The following is a 26,797-nucleotide window of genomic DNA, read 5'->3' as shown; positions in this document are numbered from 1 at the left end:
TTCAGGTCCAGCAAAACAACCACAGAGCTGTGACGGCAAGACGTCGGGACATACCGAGGACCTTAACGTTGACGAACACAGCCTTTTCTCCAGCAGGACTCTGCACCGTCAAACAGTATTTGCCAGAGTCATTGCGCGTGCTATCGGGAATGACCAAGAAGGTCATGGTGTCGATGATGTCAACGTGACCCTTCCTGACGACATTATCGATGCCCATCCTCCTCCAAATGACTGTGGGAGGCGGTCTACCTCTGATGGTAGCGCACAGTCTGATGGGACAACCAGCTCTGACTGTTAGTCCCTGTCTTAAATTGGCATCCAAGTCGATCTCTGGTGCCTCTGTTGAAACCAAAAGATGCATTCGGAGAAATGTCGATGGATACAGTCAGCAAAGTCAGTAAGCAAATCAATCCTCACCAAGTATCTCCTTGGGATGCACAGATGTTTCCAGGTCACAGGGCAGGCTCATGCCCACCTGGTTCTGAGCTGACACTCTAAAGTCATATAGGAGCTTCTCATCCAGACTCGTGACGGTGAACTCACAGAAGACGAGCTGAGCAGCCACATTGCAGCGTTTCCAACTGTCGTCTCCTTTCTTGCCACTTCCCTTCACCCTCATCTCGACAACATAGCCGATGATGGGTGCTCCACCATCGGATACGGGCTTGGTCCATCCTAGAGTTACAGTGGACTTGGTGCTGTCCAGGACCTTCATGTTGGTGGGTGGTGCAGGAGGCTCTGTAAGAAAACACACAAGCTGGAGTCACGCAGAACAAATGCCAACAGGTGGCTACGAGAAAACTCGCGGCGACATACCAACTGCGTCCTTTGCTGTGACGGCCCGCGAGGGCTTGCTTGCACAGCCGACGCCAATTTCATTGACAGCTTTCACTCGGTATTGGTATTCATGCAGGGGCAGCAGTCCTGTTACGGTGAAGCGAGTTGTTGGCATTGGCTCCTTGTTGATGGTGGACCACCTTACAGCATGCTCCTCCTTCTTTTCCAACAGGTAACCAGTGACTGGCTTCCCGCCATCTGAGGCAGGCTCTGACCACTGCACTGTCATTTCCTCCCTGGAAACTCCGGTGACCTCTGGTGCCTCAGGTGCTCCTGGGACACTAAACTTTGTGCCGGCTACAATGGACTCACTCTTCACCGCAGGGCCAGGACCCATTTTATTCTCCGCACGAACTCTAAAGATATATTCGTTTCCCTCAATAAGACGAGTCACCTTGGCCTTGTTGGTGATGACGGCATTTGAGTGGACGGACCAGACGCCCCTCTTGGTGTCACATTTCTCAATGATGTAGTTGTAGATCTCACAGCCTCCGTCATCCTCCGGAACGTTCCATGCTAAATGGCACCTGTCAGTGGTAACGCCCGACACCTGGAGATCACTCACCGGGCCAGGTCTGTCCAACACATTGACCTTGGCGTGCGCGACGCATGTTCCTGCAGCGTTGGCGGCACTGACGACATATTTGCCACTGTCCGCACGCCGGGCTGAAGTCAGAAGCAGCTTTGAGAAGTCCGTGCCGGTTTCGATCTGAAGCCTGGGGCCCTTTTTGATCTCCTCAGTGCCATCATCCTTGGTCCATTTGACATCAGGCTGGGGTTTGCCCTTGACCATCGCCTCAATGGGAATTGAGTCCCCTGCCCTCACCACAAGGGTTCCATCGAGTTTTATCTTGATCTCTGGTTCCACGAGCTGCTCCTTGACGACAACTTCCGCTGTGGTCACCCATTTGCTTTCACCGCCTTCATTTTTGGTCTGAACTCTGAACTGGTAGACCTGGTTTTCAATGCACCTGTCGGCCATAAAGTAAGTCTCCTTGATTGCACCTTTATGAAGTCTCTCCCACTCTTCAGCCTCCTTTGGCTTCTTCTCCACGTGGTAACCAAGGTTACGACTGCCTCCATCGTAGTCGGGCTTCTTCCATTTGAGGAAGCAGAAGGTCTTGCCAATCTCAGCTATATGGAAGTCAATAGGTTCACCGGGTTTCTCAATGGGATCGACTGCCAGCACGGCTGTCTTTGTCTCTGTGGGTGGTCCAACGCCGATCTTGTTTTCAGCACTAACGCGGAAAAAGTACTCACAACCCTCCAGGAGTGGGGCCTTCATCAGGCGCTTAGTACAGTCATTGGAAACTACCGTCCATCCCCTCTGGCTTGGTTGACGGCACTCAACACTATACTGGGTGATCTCTGTGCCTCCGTTGTCCTCTGGATTCTCCCAAGACACCATGCAAGAGTTCTTGGTCACGTAAGCCACCTTTATATTCTGGCAAGCTCCGGGTGTGTCCAGGACATTGACGATAATCGTGGCTTGAGCCTGTCCACTGCTGTTCTTGGCAACAATGGAATATTTGCCATAGTCGGACCTGAGAGCATCATTGATGACCAATTCACACAGAGGATAGTGGTTGTTCAGCACAGTGCGCTTGTCTCGAGACAAGGCCCTAGCATCCTTGGTCCATGCGATCTCTGGGTCAGGTCTGCCCTTAACTCTGGTGATCAGGCTGATGATTTGGCCTGCCCTTACGGTCAGAGAGTCACGGCACGATACATCGACAACCACCTCTGGAGGGACGAGAATGTCCTTTGCCAAGATGGTCTCGCTCAGCTCCCGGGGTTCACTCTCTCCGACCTTGTTTGTGGCTCTGATGCGGACCCTGTATTCCATACCTTCAACGAGACCTTGTACTCTGTAGGCACACAGCTTGACAAGTTCCTTGTTGATCCTGTCCCACTGAGCGGATCCTGTCTTTTGAATATCGACCACATAGCCCAGGATAGGACTGCCACCATCTCGTGTGGGTTTGGTCCAGCAGATATCCGCATAAGACTTGCTCCAGTCCTTTAGTTTAGGATTGACGGGAGGTCCCGGCTTGGTGATGGGCCGGGTGGCCCTGACGGGATCAGAGGTGAGAGACGGCTCGCTGACACCGGCAATGTTCTCGGCAAACACTCTGAATTCATAGCTGTTGCCTTCAAGCAGACCCGAAACTCTGTATCTGAGATCCAACACGGGAGTTTTGTTGACACGAATCCACTTGCCTGTCATCTCTCGGCGTTCAATCACATAGCCGCTGATTGGACTACCTCCGTCATGCTCAGGCAGGGACCATTCCAACGTCACGGCATTCTCTGTAATATCAGAGGACATTGGGAGGCCCGGTGGACCGGGAGGGTTGAACATGTGCTTGGCAATGGTAGGGGAACTCTCGAGCCCGGCACCAATTCCGATCTTGTTCTCGGCGCGGATTCGAACAACGTACTCTCGACCCTTCTCCAGGCGTGACACCCTGGCTTTGGTGCCGATACCGCTGGAGCTCACAACTGACCACGGCTCCCATGACTTCTTCACATCCTTCTTTTCAACCACATAGTTGGTGATGGGCGTACCACCGTCGTCCTTGGGTGGCCTCCATTGTATCATCATATGATCGGGGGTGACTTCCAAGATGTTGATGGGCCCAACGGGTGCTCCCGGAAGATCAAGCACAGTCACGTGCAGAGCCACGGTCTTGCTGCCCGCAGGGTTGGACACGGTGAGGATGTACTCCCCAGTGTCTCCTCTCTTGCATTCTGGTATGGTGAGCGTGGTGGCGGCTCCAGTAGATGTGATGTTATAGTGACCTTCTGAAGCAATTTCCTTGCCATCTGTCATCCACTTGGCAGTCGGGATGGGAATCCCTTTCATCTTGGCAGGCAATACAACAGTGCTGCCTGCCTTAACAACTACACCCTCAATAAGCTTCACGTCGACCTCAATAGCGGGTGGTACTGAAAGACACAAAAACAAAACACCCGTGTGAGGCTTTTCAATGAAACCCGACTGTTGTTGTCCCAAAATTATGACGTCTTACATGTTTTTTCCTGACAGGTGACAGGAACGCTGGTGTCAGGACGACTGATGCCAATAGCGTTCTGAGCCATTGCCCGGAAGCGGTAGGTATTGCCTTCCCCCAGACCGGTGACATGCACATGGTTACTGCTGACAGTCTTATAGGGGACCCAGTCCACCTCGTTCTCTTTCTGGTACTCAATGATGAAGCCTGTGATTTCACTTCCGCCGGTGCGATCGGGCCACTCCCACTCTAACCACACTTCTGTCTTGTCTGCATCGGTATGGTGCAGGTTCTTTGGGGGTCCCGGTGGATCTAAACAGTAAGGACAGATGTTTAGATTGTTGGCCTTGATGTTAGGAATCGAACGCACGATGCGGTGAGACCTTGACTTAGCGCCACAATTTAGCATTCAGGAATTCGCCTTCCAAGCCGTCGTTTGGTCAATTTTTTTTTGGCTTTGTAAAAGCAAGCCAAAATTTGAGTTATGGGTGAGTTTCAGATTAGTGAAGCAAAACAAAAACTGGGACCGTCAAGGCCAAAGAGAGCCGCAGTCTCTGAGACATTTCCAGGCATTTATTGAATGAGACAAACAGCCAAACACACCACATAAGGCAGTGCTGAAGGGCACAGCTCGCGCCCAGACCATCACACGCAGACTGTCCGGGCAACCCGAGTCCGGCTCGACCACACCCCTTGCAGCCACACATCCAACACATGTATTCTAAAGCAACTAACAGTAATCATACTTTATAAACCTGGCTATTTCGGCACATTCTTTTTGAGCGGGTCAATCCTTTGAAGTTATTTGATAAAATGACTTTTCCCCATTCTAAATCGGCTGACTAACTCGCCAAATTGTATCACCGTCATATTAACAAGCATCAAATCGAACACAACACGCAATATGTCCAAGATATGGAAGCATTGGTCTAGTAATGTTGCTGAAGGTACCCGATATCTTTTTGGATGTATTGTCTTGTTTTATCGGGACCTTTGAGTCTGTAGTAAAGTCTCCGTGTTTCAATTCCATTCTCTTTTATTGTTTTTCTCAATTCAAAATGCAAAAATTCCATTTTTTTTAAGGGATGGCGTAACGAATTAATGGCATTTCAACTCATTTCAGTGAAGAAAATGATTTGAGCCTTGAGTAAATTGCGTTAGGAGCCATTCAAAGTCATCATTCAAGACTCCCCTGTACAGACACACAGCAGTGCACTCACACAGAGGATCAACAGCCTTGATGGGAGTCTTTGTGATGACATAATCACTCCTGCCAAACTGGTTTTCTGCTGCCACTCTGAACAGGTACTGGATTCCTTCCATCAGATACATGGCCATCAAACTGCGCTTCTTATGGGCTGCAGAGACCGGGACCCACTGCTCGGCGGCCACATCCTTCTTCTCCACAATGTAATGGGAGATAACGGCGCCACCGTTGTCCTCTGGAGCTTTCCACGTCAAATAGGCAGACTCGCTGGTCACCTCAGAGACCAGCAAGTCTCTCGGAGGGGTTGGTTTGTCTGAGGGGGGGAGGAGGGGGTGGGGGGGTTGAATTCAAGAAATGTTGCTCAAACTGAGGGGATAAAAAGAAGGAAGAAAAGAGCATCTCAATCACAAAGATTGACGTTCTTGACTCACTCAGAACCAGAACAGCAACCGTGGCCGTTTTCTTTCCGGCAGCATTTTCCACCGTGAGAGTGTAGTTGCCGGAGTCGGGGCGGACACACTTAGGGATGAGGATCTTGCTGCCGGTGGATGTGACAGCAACAGTGACGTGGGCTGGCAATGCGGCATTGTTTTTCTTCCAGCTGACGTTGGGTGTGGGCACACCCTTGATCGTGGCACTCAAGGTGATGTCGGTGCCCAGCATGGCCAGATGGTCGCGTGCCATGTTGGCATCCAGCAGCAACTCTGGTGCCTCTGCAGGGGGGAGGACCTTGGAATTAAGTGCTTGGCCTCTTGGCTCTCAGGGTGTAAATGGCACAGAAAACGGACAGACAGACATGTCGAGACAGATGGAAAGCAAGAAAGTCCTACCCAGTCTATCGTGGACCTTCACGGTCTGTTTGACATAGGCCGGGTCCGATTTTCCGGCGGCATTAACAGTGTAGATCCTGAAGGCGTACTCGTGTCCATCGCTCAGGCCTGTCACTACATAGTGCAGGTCAGGGCACTGCTCGGGACGCTCATTAGCCTGAATCCACTCGATTGAACCCGGCTTCTGGTACTCCACGAGATAGCCGAATATTCGTCCTTTTCCGTCATGGCGGGGCGTCTGCCACTTGAGACTCACAGAGTCTTTTGTCTTGTCGTACGCCTCAGGGGTCACGGGAGGACTCGGCCGTACTGTCGAGAATGGACCACATACATGTATGATTTCATGTTAGACCGTTGCAGCACGATGAGGTCCGCGTGCTTTTGTCACACTCACTAACCAATGGGATCTTTGGCAAGAATGGGCTTTGAGGGTTCACTCGGGTCTCCGATTCCGAGCTCGTTTTCAGCCATCACACGGAACTCGTATTCATAGCCCTCCACCAGGTCCTGGACTCGATACTGAGTAGCGGGGTACAAAGGTTCTCTCGTTGCCCTCGACCACCTCTTGGCAGTGGGCTCTTTCTTCTCCAGTATATAGTTTGTGATGGGCTTTCCTCCATCGCGGGGCCGGTTCCAGAGCACTAATGCGTTGGTCCCATACACCTCTCTGACAGTTGGCATCTCAGGGGCCTCTGGAACTCCTGCAAAAAATAAAAATAAAAATAATACACACACACACACACACACCAAAATGCGGTGACGTGTTTGTCATTCATTTGAAGCTATTGGCCAATAACGGTTGCATCAAGCGATTTGCAACGCGGTTTGGGAAGGGTTGGCTTGGGTCACAAACTCACTGAAGAGATCTTTGGCTCTCATCTCCTCAGAGTCCAGCGGGTCACTGATACCGTACATGTTCTCGGCAGAGATCCTCATTATGTATTCCCTGCCCTCGGTCAGTTTGGGGATCTGAAATGGTAATTAAAAAAAACAAACAAACAAAAAAAAAAAACAACAACAACTTTAGTCTTGCGTCTACATACAGACAAAATATTTGACGAGTAACGATTGTGCGCCAACCTTGCATGTGGTCTTGGTGTTTGCTGAAGTGACAGTGGTCCACATCTCTCTGTTTGCGTCCCTTTTTTCAATGATGTAATTGGAAATTTCTACGCCGCCGCTGTCCAAAGGAGGTTTCCAGGAGATCGCCATGTATTCACGGTGCACCTCCTCAAAGACAACCGGACCCACGGGAGGAGAAGGACGGTCTGCGTGGACAACAGAAACTCGATGAGTGCTCCTTCCTGACACTCACAGTCCCGCAAGACTAATCTGCTAACAGAACCAAGATGAATGATTTTCCACATGATTGAGTGGCCCGGTTCTCCCACCCACACTTCCCATCGTGTCATTGGCCCAGTCGTTACGCCTCGGCCTTTGACAATCGGCCGACTGCCAAATGTCAGGTGGAAAGATGAAGGTAAGGCTGAGTTTCCAATTCGTACCGACAACTGTGACGTTGCAGACGCCTTTCCTGGAGCCGGTGCTGTTCTCCACCGCCACCACGTATCGGCCGCTGTGGCAACGCTGTGCCTTCATCACACCCAGCGACATTGTTGTCAGCGTATTCTTGAACATGACGTGCTTGTCGGCCTTCAGCTCCTCGTCATCTCGGTACCACACGATGGATGGAGAAGGCTTGCCAGTGTAGCGACCCTGCAGCAGGAAGCTCTCGCCGACACGGACGATGAGCTTATCACGGAAGTCCAGCTCGATCGTCGGCGGCTCTGGACCAGGTAAAGCAAAGGCGTTGGGGCGAGTTCATGCGATGGCCTACTAGGACGGGTTAACCATATGCTGCTTACCGAGCTCATCCCTGCAGGTGACTGGTTTGGAGCAGAATGACGGTTTACTCTGCCCCACCTCATTGACAGCGCTGACCCGGAACTCGTAAGTGTCACCCTCCTTCAGTCCGTCAAAAGTGTACTTCCTCTCCATGAGCTTTTCCTTGGTCAATCGAGTGAACTTGTCTTTGCCGATCATGCGAGCCTCCAGGACGTACATCACGATCTCGGAACCGCCGTCAAACTTGGGCGCTTTCCATGTCACGTGGATCAAATCTTTGGTGACCTTGGTCACCTCCAGCTCCTCGGGTCGGTCCGGCACACCTGAACGTGCGGATACACGCCGCTTAGGATTCTCAGGAGCGGTTTCTCTTTATCGCATGTGATTCTCGAGTTGTCTTTTGATTCAAACTTGGTGTTCACTTACTCAACGGTTCCTTGACGACGAGCTCGGCCGCCGTCTCCATGAAGGGGCCGATGCCAATGGCGTTCTCGGCGGCAACTCTGAAGAAATAAGCCTTGCCTGAAGTGAGGCCGGTAGCCACGGCGTTCTGTCTGCTGGCGGTGAACGACAGCGGCGTCCAGGCTTTTCGCTCTGCTTCGCGTTTCTCAATCACGTAGTTGCTAATGGGGGAGCCGCCGTCGTTCTCTGGGAAGTACCAGTTGATCTTGCAGGAATCGTTGCTCAAGTTCTCTGCAACCATGGGGATGCCAACTGGCCCAGGAACATCTGGTGGGGAATGCGATCAAGGAATCGAAATCAAACAAAACCAAACTCCTTCCCTGAGTCTTGCAGACAGTTTCGAAGAGCCGGAACGTCTCATTTGATGCTGCACAAAGACTCACCCAGCACTTCCACCGTGACGTTCTTCCTCTTCTCCCCCGCAGCATTCTTTGCAGTCAGCGTGTAGATGCCGAGATGCCTTCTGGTACATGGTTTGATGACCAGAGATGAGCTGATGGCCGTTGTCTCTACCTTGGCCTCCAGGGGGAGAGCCATTCCGTCCCTGCTCCAGGTGACTTCTGGTGATGGCTGACCCGACACGTAACAGATGATCCGGATCACCCCACCGGCGTGGACCACAATCCTTTCCTTCACCGAGGCATCCAAATCAATGTCGGGGCCAACTGAAGAGAAAAGTTCCATAAAGTTCTATGAAAACACATGAGGATGATTCGACCACAATGCTTCTGTTCTTGCCGAAAACACTAACCATTTCTGTCGTTGAGCTCAAGCACCCCGGGCACTTCACCTGGTTCACTAAGACCGGCAAGGTTGAAAGCCGTGACCCTAAACCTGTACTGACCGCCAGTCTTCAGACCAGCAATCACAAAGCGGGTTCCGCGGATTTCAGTGTCCTTGGCCTGGAACACAAAAAAATGTCACTACGGTCTATTACGAGCGAAGCAGGAAGAAACCGTACATCATCATCATCATCATCATATGCCTCATCTCTTAAGATAAGATAAGATAAGATATCCTTTATTTGTCCCGCGATGGGGAAATTACAAGTTAGTCCTAGTTAGTCTTAGTGCATTCATCGAGCAGACTGCAGGAGCTACCAAACATGAATAGTAGGAGTAGATTTCTATTTTGTTGGCCCCTTTTTGTTGTCACCTTGACCCAGGCGTCAGTGCTATCCTCCTTGTACTCCACCCAGTAGCCGATAATTTTGGAGCCTCCATCCTTCAGCGGGGGGATCCATTCCAGATCCGCGGTGGACCTTGTCCAATCTGAAATCTTTGGTGTTGGTGGAGAGGGTGGGGCTAAGGAAAAGAGCGAGCATTGTTATTTAAAACCTACAAACTTACTTTTTGGTTTATTTGATGACAAAGGGTGTCTGTGAGCGCTTACAGATGGGGTCTCTGGCAAAGACGGGATCGGTCGGGACACTGGGGAGTCCAGGTCCTGCAGCATTGATGGCCGTAACTCTGAAGATGTACTCGGAACCCTCAACGAGTCCGCCGACTTTAAACGATTCGCCCAGGCCCATGGGGCGGATAGGGTCACGGGTGACCCGTGCCCAGCGTTTCCCAGTGGTCTCCTTGCGCTCCAACCAGTAACCGGTGATTGGCGTTCCGCCGTCGTCGTCAGGCTCCTCCCAAGTCACGGTCATGGAGTCCAGGGTGATGCTGGACACGGTCGGCTTCTCGCATTGCCCAGGGACAGCTGGAATACACAAGGAGAGTTTTTCATTTGGGCGCAGAGTTTGTAACTGTAGCCCGCGTGAGAAGAAAATGACTTACTGTAGAGGTTTCTGGCCACCTCTGGATCACTGTCTAGCGGTTCGCCAACTCCATACTTGTTCTGGGCCATGATGCGGAAAACATACTCGTGGCCCTCCATCAGGTTTTCCACTGTCCAGAGGCGCTCTTTGGGCTCACTGGTGACGGGGACCCAGGTATTTCTGTTCGCTACACGCCTCCAGATGACGTAATTGGTGACTTTGGAGCCCCCGTCGTCTTTCGGTGGCAGCCAGGAGAGAGTGACCCTCTCTGCGCCGATCTCCTCAAACTTAATGGGAGCAGAGGGAGGACCGGGACGACCTGGAGAAACGACATTTCATAACACTCTATGTGGTCATGCAAAGTGACGAAACTGGGCAACGAAAAGTGTTTAGGGTTGACAACGAGTCATAGAAGGGGGTCAAAAATTGCAGACTAAGACTCGAGCTTACCAAGAACGTTGAGCCTCATCTCCTTGGATGCTTTGCCAAGGCTGTTGGAGGCCACAAGCGTGTAAAGGCCAGTATCGGGGCGTTTGCCCTGCTGTATCAGCAGCGTGCAGCTGTCGTCAGACACCATCTTGTTGATATGTTCGTCGTAGCAGACCTCCACCTTGCTGTCGGACTTGTGAGGCGGGGCCTTGTACCACGTGAGAGTGGGGAAGGGGCAGCCACGTATCCTGGCCACAATGCTGATGTCACTGCCTTGCTCGGCCTCCATGAACTCCTTCAGCTCGATGGCTGGAGCGCCTGGAGGTGCGGTGCAATGTCACAGAATATTAACAACAGCGGAATTTGTGTCCTTGTCAACTTCATACTCGACCGGAAATGAAAATGAACTTTTCCATCTCTTCAATTCTTACGGGTCTGGTCCTGAATGAGAACGGGCCCAGCAGTGGAAGACGGTCGGCTGGCTCCAGCCTGGTTGTAAGCGACCACTCTGAACTCATATTCATCACCCTCTGTCAGGTCCTCCACCTTAAAGCTTGTGACGTCAATGTCCCTCCTGTTACACCTGCAGTCAGTAGTGAGAGTTTAAAATCGGGCCTTCCATATGGCCAACAGACAGCTGTATTGGGGTTCAAGACGAAGATTTACCTCCTCCAGGACTCTTTCTGGCTGCCGCTGGCATCCCAGCAGAGGAGGTCAACGCTATAGTGAGTGACAGGTGATCCACCATCGTTTCTGGGAACCTTCCACGTGAGGGTCACTGTACCCTTCCTCACGCTCTCGATTTTAAGCCTGGTCGGAGGATCCGGTGGATCTGAAAGCGCAGACGCGACTCAGGTGCAAGTCCCCAAAGCACAGCACAGGCTTAAGCAGAACGCTGACATACGGATAGGATCTCTGGCTGTGGTTCCCTCGGCGGTCGCCACATAGGGCCCAAAACCAAATCGATTCTCGGCACGAACGCGGAATAGGTATTCCTGACCTTCAATCAGGTCTGGAACCACCAGAGACTGCGCAGCACAGGATGCATTCACCTGAGTGGATGAGATGAGGGGGGAGAGAAACTTCACTTGGCATTGTGTCCTCGTTTTGTTTTGTTTTGTCCCCCCCCCCCCCCTTTTGTTGTGGGTTATTCAGGACGCCGTTAGATTCTGCATTGAGGTGCATTAGTCCTTTGAGTGAACCATACAATTTTGTTCATAACACAGTATCAAATAAGATGCGCTTCACCTTTGTCCAGGCTTTTCCCACTACAGTCTTCTTCTCGACAAAGTAGCTCTTCACTCTCTCTCCTCCGTCATTCTCTGGAGGTTTCCAGGTGAGTCGACAAGTACCTCTGGTCACGTCGCTCACATTCAGGTCTCGAGGAGGTCCCGGAAGATCTGATGGTCCCATTGAAAAATGACATTTGGTGGGGTTTTACCTTCTCAATCCGGGTTTGTCCGTGAAAAAAAAGTGAGTATCAATTGAGGCACGTGTATTACGCACCAAGGACGTTGACTCGCACTTTGACTACTTTGTGTCCGGCTGGGCTTTCCGCATTGATGATGTAGCGGCCAGCGTGGTTCATTTTGCTCACAGGAATGATGACCAAGGAGCTCGTGTCGGTGGAGTGAACCTAACGTGAGGAATCAAGTCAATAAATAAAAATCTCCGGCAATGCCACATGCTTCTGATATGCCCCGTGTTCAGAAAAGCTTGCTCCGGAGGACAACGTGCAGCCCACACCATCATCTGTGTCACTTCACCTCTGAGTCGAGAGGAAGTGTATGAAGTTCATTTTTCGTCTCGGTCTCGGCTGTTCCGTCGAAGGTCCAGGCTACTCTAGGCACTGGACGCCCACTGATGGTGACGGGGATCCTGATGGTGGTTCCAGCCCTGCAGTTCAGCAGGTCGTGAGCACTCACATCCAAAGACACCGTCGGCTCAACTAGAAGACAGAGACAGGGAAGGATTGAAACAGCTTTGTATGCTGATCAAATTGGACAAACACGCGTCACAACTCTTACCTAGGATGTCCTGAACAAGGACGTCCCCAGTCCTGGCAGGCTCAGAATTGCCTGCAGCATTCACAGCATAGATCCTGAACTTGCACTTCTTGCCCTCCTTCAGGTTGGGGATGGTCATCTCAGTGGATGGGTGGAGTTTGTCGGCAGGATTCACCCTTCTCCAATCAGGGGACCCTTCCTCGTGCACCTCAATGACGTAACCCTTGACAGGGCTGCCACCGTCCCTGTCTGGAGGTCTCCAGGCGAGTGTGACGCTGTTCTTACTCTTGTCTTTGACCTCAGGGGATCCGGGTGCAGTAGGAGGACCTAACGGCCAGAAAATATCAAGATTTTAGTGTTGCGGAAACAACACCTAGCCATGCAGCACTTTTACCAAATCACCAAATGAGACATCGAAAGGTCCAGACTCACTGCATGGGTCCACAGCGAAGCGGCACTCTGTGGACTCGCTGGGAGGTCCGACCCCCGCAGCATTGGTTGCCGCCACCCTGAACTGGTATTCTGTTCCTTCGATGAGCTTGAGAACGGTGTATTGCAGAGCTTTCACGGCCGGTTTGGTGACCGGGCACCGGTTGACACGCCCCCAGTACACAGCTCCGCGTTCCCTCTTCTCTAGCCAGTAGCCTTGTATGGTGGAGCCGCCGTTGTCCAGCGGAGGATCCCAGGTCAGAGTCATTGTGTTTGATGTGGCAGCAATGATCCTGGGGTTTCGCGGTGGTCCGGGGAGTCCAAACGGATCCTTCAGTTCCACCTTCTCAGAATCACAGCCGTCACTGACGCCGTATTTGTTCTCCGCCCTGATTCTGAACTGGTAGTGACCGTCCACATTCAGTTTGTAGACCTGAGTGGACAAAGGCCAGACCGTCTGTCTAAGTCCAATAGAAGAGGTCACATTGCCGCACTCGGTCTCCCGTCAGATAAGCGTGCGTGCGTCTGCACTCACCCCATAGCGACGATCAATGAGGTTGGAGGTCACTGCCTCAAAGTCCGATTTCTTCTTGCTGGCATCCCTGCGTTCGACCGTATAGTTGGTGATCTCGCTGCCCCCGTTGTCTTCCGGGGCATCCCAGGTCAGGTAGCAGGAGTCCACCTTGATGTCGGAAACCACAATGTTCTTCGGGGGAAGAGGGCGGTCTGAGAGCAAAGGACGTCAGGTTAGACAAGTGACACTCGGCATCAAGCAGTCCCTGCCTCTAAAAGTCTTCATACCAAGGACTTCTACACGGATGACGTGCTGAGCTTTGCCGTAACTGTTTTCAGCTAGAAGTTTGTAATTGCCTTTGTCCTGCCTGATGGTTTGTGGCATGGAAATGGTTGTCCTCAATGTTGTGCGATTCACCTGGTAAGTGAAAAAGTCAGCAAACCACATCCAGTGTCAGGCAATTCCCCCTCATTAGGGAACATTAGAGAATGCTCCGGTCAATCAAGCAGGTGTACAAGAGAAAATGTCCCCTTCAAAGAGAAAGAATGCGTTCCTGACCTCCTCGGTTTCCACCGTCATCTTCTCTTTGTCGCATATGTCTATCACCTCATCGTCCTTCACCCACTTGATTCTCGGAAGAGGAAGTCCCTTAACCTCAGCTGGAATGTCGACGGCGGAGCCTTTCTTCACAATGATCGAGTTACTCTTGAAGTACTTCAAGATCGTGATAACTGGTGCAACTGTGAATTCCAAAGGTGAGACTTTCAATTCATCATAGCGGTGCTTCTGTTATAGTTGTCGAGACATTTGACAATTGCTTTGCTGACATACTTTCATCATCCTGAATCTTGGCTGTGATGGGCTTAGATGGAGCGCCATCCCCAACCTCATTCACAGCTTTGACGCGGAACTCGTACTCCTGGTTCTCCGACAAGTTCTCAATGACACCGGAGCACTTGGTAAAGATCTTGCGGTTGGCCACCTCGAACTCACTGCCGTCAGATCTCATCTTCTCCACATAGTAGCCGATGATGGGGCTGCCGCCGTCGCTGCGCGGTGGCTGCCAGGCCAGCGCGATGGTGTTCTTGCTTCTATCGGTGTAGTGCAGCTTCTCGGGAGCAGACGGTGTACCTGCAGGGAAATGTCAGAGGATGACTTTGTCCGAAGCGCACAACTGGTGCAAGAAGTTCAATTTGCTTCAGTGTAGAAAAGTTGCCAGCACCTTTGGGATCTTGAGCTAAAATGGGCCCGAGATCTGCCGAGGCTCCGTCACCATACTTGTTTCGGGCAATGACCCTAAAATCATACTCCTCGCCCGCCAGCAGTCCCTGGACGTCGCATTTGCAGGACGCCACCTCAATGGGCTGGCGGAAGAGCTTCATCTTGGCATCCTTTCTCTGGACCTCGTAGCCAATGATGTCGCTGCCGCCGTTGTCTAGTGGATCGGCCCAGGTGAGGGTGATGTTCTTCTTGGTCACCGTCACAGTCTTCAAGTCGACCACAGGCCCTGGGACGTCTGCATGACAAAAAAAAACAAAACAAAACAAAATTCAAATTCTAAGCAATCGAGGCAAATGGTGCGGATACATTCAGTAATTGGGAAAATATCCGATAAAAAATAAAAAATAAAATAGTACGACATTTCCCGTCAAATGAATGACACTGACCCATGACATCAACTTTGGTTTCGGCAGCCTTAGTCCCACTGCTGTTGGTGCCTGAAATCTGGTATTTGCCATGATCCTTCCTGACTGCCTTCTTGATGAATAGACTGCTATTCTTGCCATCCGTCTCCACAATCATTCTCCCCTTGTCAATTTCAGCATCATCTTTGGCCCACTTGACCTCAGGCTGTGGTCGGCCAATCACCACGGCGGGAAGCTTCAGCGACTCGCCGGCCTTGATCATGACGCCATTCTTGACGGAGATGTCGAAGTCCACAGCCGGAGGTTCTGAAGGCCGCAGAAGATGAGAACATGAGTTTTGAAGATGACAAGGAGAGACTTGCCAGCAGTATGCATCAGCTCTGGCTTTTGATTGTACCTTGAGGCTCCTTGACGGTGACGGGGTCTGTGACTCCTGGGGCTCCAGGACCCGCATCGTTGACGGCGATGACTCGAATGTAGTAATCGGTTCCTTCGGTCAGACCTGTGACGGTGTAGGTCAGCTCCTTGCACCTGAACTCCGTGCTGCGAGTCCAGTTCTTCTCCCCGGCCACCACCTGTTGTCATAGGAAGAGGGATTTTGCCCTGAATGGCTCACATGTCAGGGACCACCCAGAATCTTTTCCAATCACTGCCGTGTGTCATATGGCAGCTTCGTGAAAAACAATGTAACATCGTGACGGTAACCTTCTCAACGTGGTAGCCCAAGATGTCCCCTCCTCCATTGTACAAAGGCGGCTTCCAGGACACGATGACCGAGTCTTTGCCGGTGTCAACGATCCACGGTGTCGGAGGACCAGGAGGCACTGAAGTGGCGGTGTGGCAAACACAGACAGGTGCTTACCATGCAGGTCTTCACAAATACAAGATTGATATCGACCAAAGGTCTCGAATGTGGTTTTAATGCTTATAAGGGCTTGTTTCCAATTTTGTGCTCGCTTTTGCACCGCAAACGTAAAACGATGTTCTTGTAAGCATCGCTAAGCACTGAAAGCAATATTTTTTGGCACGTCAATGCCGTTTGGCTTCACAAATAGGAGCACTCAACAATCCGCAATGGGGTGAGTCGCGGGTGCCCGCTACTTCCACGGCGGGGTGACTTACGGATGGCGTCCATTGCAACAATGCGGTCCGTGGGCTCGCTGAAAGGTCCGGGCCCAGCCAGGTTCTCGGCACACACCCTGAAGATGTAGGTGAGTCCCTCCAACAGGCCGCTCGCTTTCACTTCCAGAGAGTTGAGGAGAACGCGGTTGACGCGAGTCCAGTGTTTGCTATTCACTTCTTTCCTCTCAATCCAGTAGCCCAAAATGGGACTGCCATTGTCCTTTGGCTCGTGCCAGGAGAGGTGGGCCGAGCTTGCCGTCACTTCGTGAACTCTCGGGGTGTTGGGTGCGTCGGGAGGATCTGATGGGGAAAGGCGTGCCTAAGTCATACCGGACTCCCTCAAAACTCATTCTCACCACCGCAGCTCGGCTTGTGACCCGTACAGAGAGATCAAAACATATCGCTCACTTCTTAAGTCTTGACGCTGGCTCGCAGTCGGCGATAGATTAGCGTTTCAAATTCTGCCACTGGCCTATCAGTCACAGTTTTGAGTGAATACCCGAGTGTGGTTCACATTCTTTTTAGAGTCTGAAAAAGTTCCACATTCTTCAAGTATCTCTATTATTGCGCGTAACGTCTGTGTCGGTTCAGTTCCAGTCAATGGAAGATCATCAGCATACAGGGCAAGATTTTGCTCTCCCCCAGCACTTGTAATTCCTTCAATATCTCGACTTTCCGACTTTGCGCCTCAACACGTCATGCAAGGAGAAGTGCGGAGGCAGAGATTACAACCCCGCTTCTTTCCCATCGAGACGCGTGCCGAATGGTCTTTTGTTGGAGCGATGCCCTGACTGTAAATATCACAAGATTTGGAGTTTGGATTTTGTGTCCAAATGTATCGAAGCTACCCGAGAGAAGACGGGACGAATGGAAAACATAGATCAAAACCTGTGGTTGTCATTTCAAAACGCACTCACCAAACGGGTTCTTGGCCACCAGCGGTTCGGAGACCAAAGGCGGTCCACATCCAAATTTGTTCTCGGCGCTAACTTTGAAGATGTACTCCTTCCCTTCGATCAGCTTGGTGGCGGGGAAGCTGGTGCCCTTCAAGGTGGAGGTAATGGTGATCCAGCCGATGTCGTCGCTCTTGTTGTCTTTTTTCTCCACGACATAGTTCAGGATCTCACTGCCGCCGTCATCCTCAGGAGGCTCCCAGTTGCACACCGCTGAGGTGTTCCTGATGTCATCAAAGGTGAAGTTGATGGGGGGCCCGGGTTTGTCTGCAGCACAAAAGATTCCAGTGATTGCAGCAAAATCTTCAAAGGTGACCCTTTTCAATTCTGCTGGGTCAGTGCGGCGAATGGCATCTCAAAACCCCTTTTGATTTTGTTGTGTTTTCGGGACGCCATCTACCGCTCTGACTAGTCAACGGCGAAACTTACCCAGGACGTTAACGACACAAGAGGCGGTGGCAAGGCCGTGAGTGTTCTCAACCTGGATGGTGAAGATGCCGTGGTCCGCTCGGATGGCCTCTCGTATCATCAAAGTGGAGTGACCCTTCTTTGTCTGGTCCAAACCGAGGCGCTCGCGCAGTGGCGTCACAAACTCTTCTGGGGGGCCAAAAGCCTGGGAGGAAAAAAAATAATGCCAAACAAACAATACCTTTATATATATATATATATACACACACACACACCACAGACGGTGCTTGAAGCGTCATTTAGTGCCGTCACCAAACCGACCTTGGCTTTGGTCTTCTTCTTCACCAATGGGACGACCTTCTTGGTGGGCTCTTTGGTGACGTCCTCATTGTTCCTCATCCAGGTGACCTTGGGGTAAGGGGAGCCCGAGATGTTGGCATCGATGCGAATCTCTCCGCCCTTCTTAATGCACAACCCAGACTGCACACGGGCGTGTAGGGTGACCGTAGGTTTTTCTGAAAAAGCGCAAAGGAATGTCAAGGTCTTTTGTCAAATTCAAGTCTGCAACAGTCATCACTAAACATTAAGCTGTTACAGAACGTAGGGATCCAATGGCGCCGCACCAACGTTTGACATCCAGTTCAAGTGCAACTGTTTGCGAAACGGTCTGTCATACCGACGGGGTCAGCAGCTCGGATGGGTTGGGTGCTTCGAGACGGTCCGCTGATTCCGGCGGCGTTCTCGGCTCGGACCCTGAACTGATATTCCTTGCCCTCCTTTAGACCCGTCACGACATGGGAGAAACCGGGAACCAGGCTGGGGGTGACCCGCTCGTAGCGCTCGCCGTCCTTCTCCATCCTCTCCACAACGTAACCTTGAATGGGGCAGCCGCCGTCGTAATCGGGCGCTTTCCAAGTGATGGTGATGGATTTGGACGTTGGCTCCTGGGCCTCCACTTGGATGGGTGGGTCTGGTTTCTCTGTAAAGGGGATGACGTTTTCAGTCTATTTTGCGCATTCATCACTGGCCATGTCGACTGCCCAGAGGTGGACTCACGCTTGATCTCCTCGATGATGACAGGGGTTCTCAACTCCAGATAGGCTCCGGCGCCCACCTTGTTGACGGCTTTCACCCGGAAGTAGTACTCACAGTTAACATGCAAGTCTTTGACCGTGCGGCCGAGGACATGCTCTCCTGACGTGACGGGCATGTAAGTCTTTTTGGAGGCTTCGCGACGTTCCAGCGTGTAACTAAGAATCGGTGTCCCTCCGTCATCCTCGGGTGCCACCCAGCTGACATCACAGGAGTCCTTTGTGACATTGCCGGAGCTGATATCTTTGCACCGACCAGGGAGCCCTGCGCGAGATCACAAAGGGGCAGGTGCATGGTTTTCCAACAGGGAAAGGTTCGTGTCTCTCCAGAGTAATCTGCCATCGAAGGCCATCCCTCTCCACAAACGATAGTGCCATTCGTATTCATACTGAACCTCTGTTTCAAAGCCATGAGCGTCCTGACACCCGAGTATCTCAACATCCTCCTCTGCATTAACGGACCCATCCCTTTTCGTCTGTTCAACTACTTCTTAGCGCCGTCTCGTCAGAAGTTGTTGAGAGCCTTCAGCCACTCAGCCTTGCCCGCCTCACATTAGAAATTCAGACTCTCTCACCGCATTCAAATTGTGACTCAAAAGACATCCCGATTGTAATTGGTGTGGTGATGACCGCTTCTGATTCATATGAATTAGCTTCTTGTGTCTTGGACGTCTCTCTTGGACGCCTCCCCGGTGAGGTGTTCCGGACACGTCCCACCGGCAGGACCCCCGGGGACCACCCGGGACAAACGCTGGAGAGACCGTGGCCCCGGCTGGCCTGGTGACACCTCGCGATCCCTGGGAAGAGCTGGAAGAATTGGCCGGGGAGAGGGAAGTCTGGGCTTTCCTGCTCAGGCTGTTGCCCCGCGGCCCGACCCCGGATAAGCGGTAGAGAAAGGACCTTTCTTTACTGGCTCCCTAGACATTTTAGAGTTCTTTTGAAGATCCGATTGTTTACAAATCTGGAAATGGCCTCGCTCCACCTTCCCTCTCTGAGCTCCCCCGCCCCTGCCTAGTCGGTGCCTCAGGTCTGCGGGCCAGTCATTATTAGAGGTACCCAGTACTAAGCGAAGGCTCAGAGGGCATCGAGCCTTTTCCGTTGCTGGTCCCTGCTTTGGAATGAGCTCCCACTGAACATTGGGCAAGCCCCCTCGCTGCCTATCTTTAAAACTCGTCTCACAACTTATTTGTATTCTTTGGCTTTTGACTGAGCATGACTTTTTAGTTTGACTGTTTTGTGCTTTCTACTGTCTTTGCCATTCCTCTATTGTTTACTGTTGTGCATATGATATTTGCTCCATGTACTTTAGCGTGGTTGTCTTAAAGTGCTCGAGAAATACTGTTGAGTTGCGTTGAGTTCTTGTGTTTTATCCCATTTTGCTTTATTTGCCCTCATTTGTAGATTCAAGTACGTTGAAAGACGCTCGAAATAAAATGCATCGCTATGGGTCGCTATGAATTGCAATGGTGAAAGCAACATACCGATGACTTTGACATTGATGTTTCCACTGGCAGTCCCCAGGCTGTTTTCGAGGGCGATAGCGTAGACGCCGGCGTCGGAACGTGTGCACCGAAGCAATTCCAGGTGAGCGCTGTTCATCTCCACTCTCATGGAGAGCCGCTCTCCACTCTTACATTCCCCCGCGTCCTTCCGCCACACCATCTGCGGCGTGGGGATGGCCTTGTAGGGAACGTTCAGGTGCAGCTTCTCTCCCTCGATCACCACCACATCCTTTGTGTCCAACTCCATAGTTGGGGCACCTTGACAATGGGTCACCGGCCGTAGAAGCAATTTCAGTACGCAATCTGGTAGTGCGCAATCGTATTGTCCTCAACAGCTCTGCTGATACTTACAGTCTGGATCCTTGGTAAAAACCTTGTCGGAGATCTCAGAGGGGTCGCCTACGCCGATGGCATTCACGGCACGGACCCTGATGACGTACTTCTTCTCTGGTTTGATTCCGTCATCTATTTTAAACTTGAGGTCTTTGATTGGTCTGCTGTTGACCCGTAGCCATTTCAGCTCTGGACGAGCCTCGGCCACCTCTACGTGGTAACCGATGATTGGGGAGCCGCCATCCTTGACCGGCGGCTTCCACGCGACGGTGATGTGCTCCCGGCTGCTATCTGGGACAGTCACCCCCAAGGGAGGGGACGGCGCACCTGAAGATACAGACCGCCGGGTGTTTTACGACATTATCCGGCCCCCGTCACTTCTGTTGCCAAACTGCGGAAGTTGACCACAAATGCAGACTCACTGGTAGGGTCCTCGATGGAAAGGGTCTCGGTGGGTTCGCTGGGTTCCCCAACCCCTGCCTCGTTTTCTGCGCGCACTTGGAACTGGACCTCTGAGCCCTCGTCCACATCGGTCACCGTGAATTGAGTTTGTTTGTCCGGAGTCTTGCAGCACTTCAACCAACGAGTTCCCAGTTTGTCCTTCTTCTCTATCACATACCTGCGGCGTTACGAGCAACAGTCACACCAAGATGACAAGCTTTTACCTTCACTTCGGGGCCATTTTCAGAATCCCCCCCCAGGCATCAGTTCAAACGGCGGGTCTCCGATCTTACCTGGTGATGGGTCGTCCGCCGTGGCTTTTCGGAGCTTCCCATTTTAGGTCCACGTGTCTCTTGGTGACCTCCACGACGGTAAGAGCGTAAGGAGGTCCTGGAGTGGCTAAAGAGAAATTCCGCCGGCATTAGTGTGTGGTTGTAAGGCACAAGTTTTGATGTCAAATTGGCTCTAACACGAGCTCCCTCAGAACGTACTGAAAGTGTCTTTAGCCAGCACGGCATCCTCCAACTGGCAGAATTCGCCCAGGCCTACAGCGTTCTCAGCAGCCACGCGGAACACATACAAGGAGCCTTCGTTGAGCGGGGTCACTGTGTATTTGAGCTCTTTGACGGTGGTATCCACGGTCTGCCAAGCTTTCCGCCGCACGTCTCTCTTCTCCACCACATAGTTGGTGATGGCTGAGCCTCCGTCGCTGCTGGGTGCCTGCCATTTCAGATCGGCGTTGATCTTGGTGATGTTGGCCACGTCCAGCCACTGAGGTGCAGATGGGGGGTCTGTCACGTGGAAACAGAAGGAATTCTGAGGTTGGGCTTTTGAAAAAAAATTCATTGACCTCATGATATCCTCAAACGGGCCCAGATTGGGCTGTGCATTCAAGACTGTCAATAGTTCAACACGGTTCTTCTGCTCTCAACAGCTGAGTTGGTTCATTCCAAGGACAAAAATCCCCCAAAGCAAACGCCGCCATGTTGTTGAGGCAGGAGAGGTGCTGCAAGGAATGCAAAACATGCCTCTTTTGTGGCAAACAGCCGACAGAAGCATGAAGGGAACTTGCCCTTGTTCCATATTTAGGGATGAATCAACCTTATAAGCGCACAACTGGAGATGGCGGCATGTTTCGGAGAAACCAAACATTCAACCCCGTTGTCTCTTCTATGCGCCACTTACAGAGTCTCTCCTTGCAGACGACAGAGTCGGAGGGCTCGCTGGGTTCGCTCTCGCCGGCTTTATTGACAGCCTTGATCCGGAAGGCGTACTCCTGCTTCTCCATCAAGCCCCGCACCTGGTGTTCGGTCTGAGCGATGTCCTCGGCGATGCGGATCCACTCATCGCTGCCGCTTTTCTGCAACTCAATGATGTACGCGTCAATCTTAGCGCCGCCGTCGTGCTCGGGCCTGGTCCACGCCAGCACGGCAGAGGTCTTGCCAATGTCACGGATCGCGGGTTTGCCAGGAGCCCATGGAGGATCTGGGGAAGACAAGAGTTGATTTGCAATTCATTTGGGTCTCTGTTTGGACTCTGCGGAGCTTCGTGCACTCGAGCACACCAATGGGGTCTTTGACGAAGACTGGATCTGTTTCTGTGCTTGGTTTTCCAGTTCCAGCCAGATTTTCAGCCAGGACCCTGAATCGGTACTTCTTCTTCGTCTGCAGTCCTTTCACTCTGTTGTCAAATATGCCACAAAGTTTAAAAACAAACAAACAACTCTCTGTGTTGTGTCGGCAAGCAAGTGAAATGTTTAGCAACCTGAAGCTGGTGTCCTTGATGGGCAGCTTGTTGCATCTGACCCATTTATCAGTGTCGGGATCAAACTTCTCCACCCAATAACCAGTAATGGGACTACCACCGTCCTCGTCTGGCTCAAGCCAGTTGAGAGTCACGGCATCCTTGGCTATGTCGGAGGGAGTGACTCTGGATGGAGGGGCTGGAGGATCTGAAAAGGCACACACGTTGGAATGAGTGAAGGAGTCCTTCAAATAGAACGAAAGCTCAAAACTTCAGTCTCACCAAATGAATACTTTGCAACAATCGGTGTGTGCTCGGCAGGTTCTCCCACACCATACTGGTTTTCGGCACTGATCCTGAAGATGTACTCCATCAGAGCGGTGAGCTTGCAGGCCTTGAAGGTGGTGTATTTAACCGTGGTCGACAGCTTGGTCCATTTCTCCTCGTCGGTCTTGCGACTCTCCACGATGTAGTTGGTCACGGGCGAGCCACCGTCATCTCGCGGAGGGTTCCAGGCCAAGAGGCAAGACTCATTGGTGATTTCGGAGATGTCAAAGGCAGCCGGTGGGCCGGGTTTATCTGAACAGGACCGACAACGCAAACTGAGGTCAAGCAACATTTCAGGAACACTCGTTTCTGTTCATCCGCACGCATTTGTGAATTGACAGTGCGACACATGGTTGTTCGTCCATGTGTGCCTTGCGGTTGGCCATCGACCAGTTGAGGGTGTAGCCCGCCTACTGCCCAAAGATAGCTGGGATAGGCCCCATCACGCCCGCGGCCCTCGTGACGATAATGGATGGATGACTGCTCTATATCCAACGTGAACGTGAAGCTCAAAGCCAATCTGAAGCGAGCCACTCGGCACGGCCGAGCCGACTGCTATGACTTATGTACTCGTTTACGTCGGCTACGACGGGAGTGATACGCACCGAGAATGTTGACATCGACGGTAGCGGTCGCACGTCCGCAGGTGTTGACGGCTTCAATGATGTAGGTGGCGCTGTCGCCTCTGGTCGTGTGGGCAATAGACAACTTGGAGTGTCCTGGCTGTGTGTCGATCGCAACGCGGTCTTCAGCCCGCAGGACCAGGTCGGCCTTAGTCCACTTGACGCGGGGATCCGGCTTCCCTTTGACGTCGGCAGGAAGTTCGATTGTGCTGCCAGCCCTGGCGGTGATACCGGCCAACAACTTCACATCCAGCTGAATCTCTGGAGGTTCTGGTGGGTGATTTTCAGAAAGTCAGCGTCAGCAATATTCAAGCTGATCCGGAGATGATCCGGAGATGAGCAGTTGGGCTCCGCTCAGGCCCACCTTTAGCATCGACAGCCTGGATCTCGTCAGTAGCCCTGCATGGTCTACTGGCTCCTAGTCTGTTGACGGCACGGACTCTGTAGGCATACCACTGTCCCTCGGTCAGACCAGTCACCTGAAACCTAGTAGCACAAAGATCAAATGAGACGTGGCAAGTCGGAGCACACACACACACTTACTTCAGAAATAAGCCCTGAAAGCATGTCAAGACCTACTTCAGCTCTTGAACAGGATCCGAGCAGGGTTCCCACTTGTCGGTCCCACGTTGACATTTATCCACCACATAACCTTTGATCTGGGAGCCACCGTCGTACTTTGGAGGCTCCCAAGACAGAAAGATGCCCTTGCTGCTCTTGTCGCGCCACTTCAGATTCTCGGGAGGATCAGGTGCAGCTGAAGCGAGGTTTTAGAGACTCATCAGGATGCTCTCTTGTTTATTTTTTGTTTTGTTTTTCAAGGCATATTCTCCGGCTGTGCTGAAGTCAATTTCTTTTGCGCCTTTTATGTGCACTTTCAAAGTGTGGCGATCCTCCTGACTCGGGTTTTGGCCCGCACGCACACACCGTGTGTAATGTAACGTGGCCAAACCACCAAAGAGCCGTGATTGGGTGAAGTCTGGGGGTGGTCCTAATTTCCGAATCATGGAGTTTTCCTAAGACGTGAATTCCATAGAGCATGTCATCGAGTAGTGGATCGTGAAGTTGTTCAGATCTTGGCCAGTGACGCGTACGCGGCTAATCTACAGGCTACTTTGAAGGAGCGTGTTTTTGCATTCACTTTTTAACAAATCTATTCACAGCAATTTAAACAGAATGCCGTGCTGAAAACTGATCACTTTGGGGATGCCACGAATGGAGAGTTGACCAGGTTGGCAACGCAATCAGCACTTGGCGCATCAAACTGAAATAAAATTTAAAAAAGAATTCAAAAACGGCTCGAACTCACCAAGTGCCACCAGCACGTGGAAATGCTCCTAATCAGGAAGACAAAAAGTCAGATGAAGCTGATCCTTTTTTTCAGCCAAAAATATGCACCACTATCAATGTTCGTCCGTCATTGTAATGTAGTAGGGACACGGTCGGTGAGGGTATATTGGTGCCCAACCCCCAAGCCACCCACGACTCCTTGTCCCCGCGTCAGCACAAACCGCCCACGTCTAACGTTTGACAGTCAGCGGCTGTGAAAAGACTCAAAATGTGCAATCTGATGTTTGACCTTCAAGAGGCGCTAGACCTTCATGGAGCCTCCAGAGCACGGAAGACAAAAGGTGAAGTCTTAAGGCTTAAGTCTCTGGGAAAATACTGGCACCGGGAATGCCCTCGTTTCAAGTTGGCGCCAGCCAGAGCGCGGACATTTCACCAGGGTGCCCGAGTGACGCATCGAAGTCGCTGGCAGCAAGTGCACAGCCCCCAAAAAGTGCGCGGCAGCGCGTCTTTTCGTACGTAAGCACGTTGGGAGAATATGCCCCTCGGCGCATTCGGCCGGGTTCGTCACTCACTGGCCGGAGAAGACACGTTGACGGGCTCGGCGATGTAGGATGGCTCGCCCGGGCCACATTTATTGCAGGCGGCAACACTGAACAGGTACTCCTTGCCTTCGATGACGTCCGTCACTGTATGCTCAAGGTCGAGGACTCCTGTGGCCACCTGCCACGCGACGCCAACGACAACAGAAAGGGAAAGGTCGCCGCGTTACCGTCCGTCACGTTCACAGTCGTCGCGTACTGGATTTTGCAAACGGAGCGGAGCCCACTGTGCCCGTGAAATACGAGGTAAACCTGCGTACCTTGGCCCAGGTCTTCCGAGACACTTCTCTCTTCTCGATCTGATAGTGCGTGACAGGACTTCCTCCATCGTGCTCAGGAGCCTCCCACATCAGGTGCACATGGTGCCTTGTCACCTCGGCCACCTTGAAGTCTTTGGGAGCACTGGGGCATGCTGGGAAATTCAACGAGAATTAAAAGCCGACCACAGTACCGCGCACACATTGGCAGTCGGCCATAACTGCTTGCCGGAGACAACCCCCCCCAAAACAATTCAATACCGATAACGTTGACATCAATCTCTCCAGAGACAGAGGATGTATCGTTTTCCAGCTGTAGGGCGTAGGTCCCTTTGTCCGGACGGAGGCTCGGCACAACTTTGAGCTCGGTGTACGAGGGCCTTGTCACCAGAGAGACACGCTCGGCTGCTGAGGTCAGCTCCTTCTCTTCAAATGTCCACGTGGGGGTGGGGGTTGGGTATCCGGTGATGGGGACCGTGATGGCGAGAGGCCGAGGGACAATGACTTCCAAGCCATCCCTGAAGGCGCTCAGGTCGAGCGTCGGACCCACTGCCAGGAGACGAGCACAATATACCCACGTCAATGAGCAGCCCCAAATTGAGGAGGAACCTTTTTGGCCCTAGTTTTCGTACCGTGAGGATCGTCGGCAAGAAGCGGGCCCAGTTGCTCGGCCGGATCTGAGATACCGGCGGCATTCTCGGCACAAACTCTGTAGAGGTACTTGGAACCATGTTTCAGTCCAGACACCTAAAAAAAAAGTTTGTTCAATGTTTTTTAAATCTCACCTCAAAAAGAGTCACTTTGCTGAGATTCCAAATGGAAACGAGGCAAACGGGTTGACAAGAGGAGCTTCCTACCCGGTAGGAGAGGTCGGCACACAGTCTGGCGTTGAAGCGGCGCCACTTGTCCGTGCCCTCCTCGCACTTCTCAATGATGTAGCCGGTGATCCTGCTGCCACCGTTGTTGGCAGGGGGCTCCCAGGCGAGCGTGACGGCGTCCTTGGTTTGGTCATGGAAGTTCAGGTTGAGGGGCGGGCCGGGCCTCTCTGCAACACATTCGGGTTCCGGGCAAGTGAGATTGCGCGACTTGGCGAGAGACGGCTGGCCATCGTCGGTCAAACGTCA

At 52.1% G+C, this 26,797-nt stretch overlaps 1 protein-coding gene across 1 annotated transcript in view; it reads right to left on the bottom strand.

Annotated features, from left to right (window-relative positions):
- Positions 1 to 26,797, bottom strand: part of ttn.1 (titin, tandem duplicate 1) — a 127,921-nt gene that overhangs the window by 50,852 nt on the left and 50,272 nt on the right. Inside the window, exons 82-139 of the mRNA XM_086124434.1 lie at positions 26,531 to 26,718; positions 26,306 to 26,420; positions 25,935 to 26,222; positions 25,677 to 25,828; positions 25,390 to 25,537; positions 24,107 to 24,284; positions 23,892 to 24,013; positions 23,510 to 23,797; positions 22,860 to 23,156; positions 22,599 to 22,785; positions 22,399 to 22,514; positions 22,020 to 22,319; positions 21,326 to 21,625; positions 21,128 to 21,233; positions 20,816 to 21,012; positions 20,412 to 20,720; positions 20,040 to 20,318; positions 18,524 to 18,823; positions 18,144 to 18,446; positions 17,789 to 17,982; positions 17,489 to 17,672; positions 17,024 to 17,326; positions 16,107 to 16,406; positions 15,690 to 15,808; positions 15,382 to 15,559; positions 15,006 to 15,290; positions 14,561 to 14,854; positions 14,170 to 14,469; positions 13,897 to 14,078; positions 13,626 to 13,755; positions 13,360 to 13,550; positions 12,828 to 13,257; positions 12,417 to 12,722; positions 12,156 to 12,337; positions 11,896 to 12,025; positions 11,638 to 11,789; positions 11,294 to 11,441; positions 11,056 to 11,221; positions 10,821 to 10,972; positions 10,411 to 10,707; positions 9,980 to 10,279; positions 9,588 to 9,902; positions 9,351 to 9,499; positions 8,947 to 9,097; positions 8,579 to 8,860; positions 8,160 to 8,462; positions 7,754 to 8,056; positions 7,394 to 7,675; positions 6,969 to 7,156; positions 6,746 to 6,857; positions 6,287 to 6,589; positions 5,889 to 6,197; positions 5,490 to 5,771; positions 5,072 to 5,371; positions 3,870 to 4,163; positions 817 to 3,786; positions 418 to 738; positions 55 to 339 (exon numbers count right to left, since the gene is read on the bottom strand). Coding sequence (XP_085980560.1) covers positions 55 to 339; positions 418 to 738; positions 817 to 3,786; positions 3,870 to 4,163; positions 5,072 to 5,371; positions 5,490 to 5,771; positions 5,889 to 6,197; positions 6,287 to 6,589; positions 6,746 to 6,857; positions 6,969 to 7,156; positions 7,394 to 7,675; positions 7,754 to 8,056; positions 8,160 to 8,462; positions 8,579 to 8,860; positions 8,947 to 9,097; positions 9,351 to 9,499; positions 9,588 to 9,902; positions 9,980 to 10,279; positions 10,411 to 10,707; positions 10,821 to 10,972; positions 11,056 to 11,221; positions 11,294 to 11,441; positions 11,638 to 11,789; positions 11,896 to 12,025; positions 12,156 to 12,337; positions 12,417 to 12,722; positions 12,828 to 13,257; positions 13,360 to 13,550; positions 13,626 to 13,755; positions 13,897 to 14,078; positions 14,170 to 14,469; positions 14,561 to 14,854; positions 15,006 to 15,290; positions 15,382 to 15,559; positions 15,690 to 15,808; positions 16,107 to 16,406; positions 17,024 to 17,326; positions 17,489 to 17,672; positions 17,789 to 17,982; positions 18,144 to 18,446; positions 18,524 to 18,823; positions 20,040 to 20,318; positions 20,412 to 20,720; positions 20,816 to 21,012; positions 21,128 to 21,233; positions 21,326 to 21,625; positions 22,020 to 22,319; positions 22,399 to 22,514; positions 22,599 to 22,785; positions 22,860 to 23,156; positions 23,510 to 23,797; positions 23,892 to 24,013; positions 24,107 to 24,284; positions 25,390 to 25,537; positions 25,677 to 25,828; positions 25,935 to 26,222; positions 26,306 to 26,420; positions 26,531 to 26,718 — 16,245 coding nt within the window. The remainder of the gene's footprint in view (positions 1 to 54; positions 340 to 417; positions 739 to 816; positions 3,787 to 3,869; positions 4,164 to 5,071; positions 5,372 to 5,489; positions 5,772 to 5,888; positions 6,198 to 6,286; positions 6,590 to 6,745; positions 6,858 to 6,968; positions 7,157 to 7,393; positions 7,676 to 7,753; positions 8,057 to 8,159; positions 8,463 to 8,578; positions 8,861 to 8,946; positions 9,098 to 9,350; positions 9,500 to 9,587; positions 9,903 to 9,979; positions 10,280 to 10,410; positions 10,708 to 10,820; positions 10,973 to 11,055; positions 11,222 to 11,293; positions 11,442 to 11,637; positions 11,790 to 11,895; positions 12,026 to 12,155; positions 12,338 to 12,416; positions 12,723 to 12,827; positions 13,258 to 13,359; positions 13,551 to 13,625; positions 13,756 to 13,896; positions 14,079 to 14,169; positions 14,470 to 14,560; positions 14,855 to 15,005; positions 15,291 to 15,381; positions 15,560 to 15,689; positions 15,809 to 16,106; positions 16,407 to 17,023; positions 17,327 to 17,488; positions 17,673 to 17,788; positions 17,983 to 18,143; positions 18,447 to 18,523; positions 18,824 to 20,039; positions 20,319 to 20,411; positions 20,721 to 20,815; positions 21,013 to 21,127; positions 21,234 to 21,325; positions 21,626 to 22,019; positions 22,320 to 22,398; positions 22,515 to 22,598; positions 22,786 to 22,859; positions 23,157 to 23,509; positions 23,798 to 23,891; positions 24,014 to 24,106; positions 24,285 to 25,389; positions 25,538 to 25,676; positions 25,829 to 25,934; positions 26,223 to 26,305; positions 26,421 to 26,530; positions 26,719 to 26,797) is intronic.

The sequence above is a fragment of the Hippocampus guttulatus genome, chromosome 11 (assembly GCF_054856545.1).
Source record: "Hippocampus guttulatus isolate MCC_2025c chromosome 11, RoL_Hgut_1.0, whole genome shotgun sequence".
NCBI classification, from domain to species: Eukaryota; Metazoa; Chordata; class Actinopteri; order Syngnathiformes; family Syngnathidae; genus Hippocampus; species Hippocampus guttulatus.
This window is presented reverse-complemented; position numbering and strand designations above follow the sequence as displayed.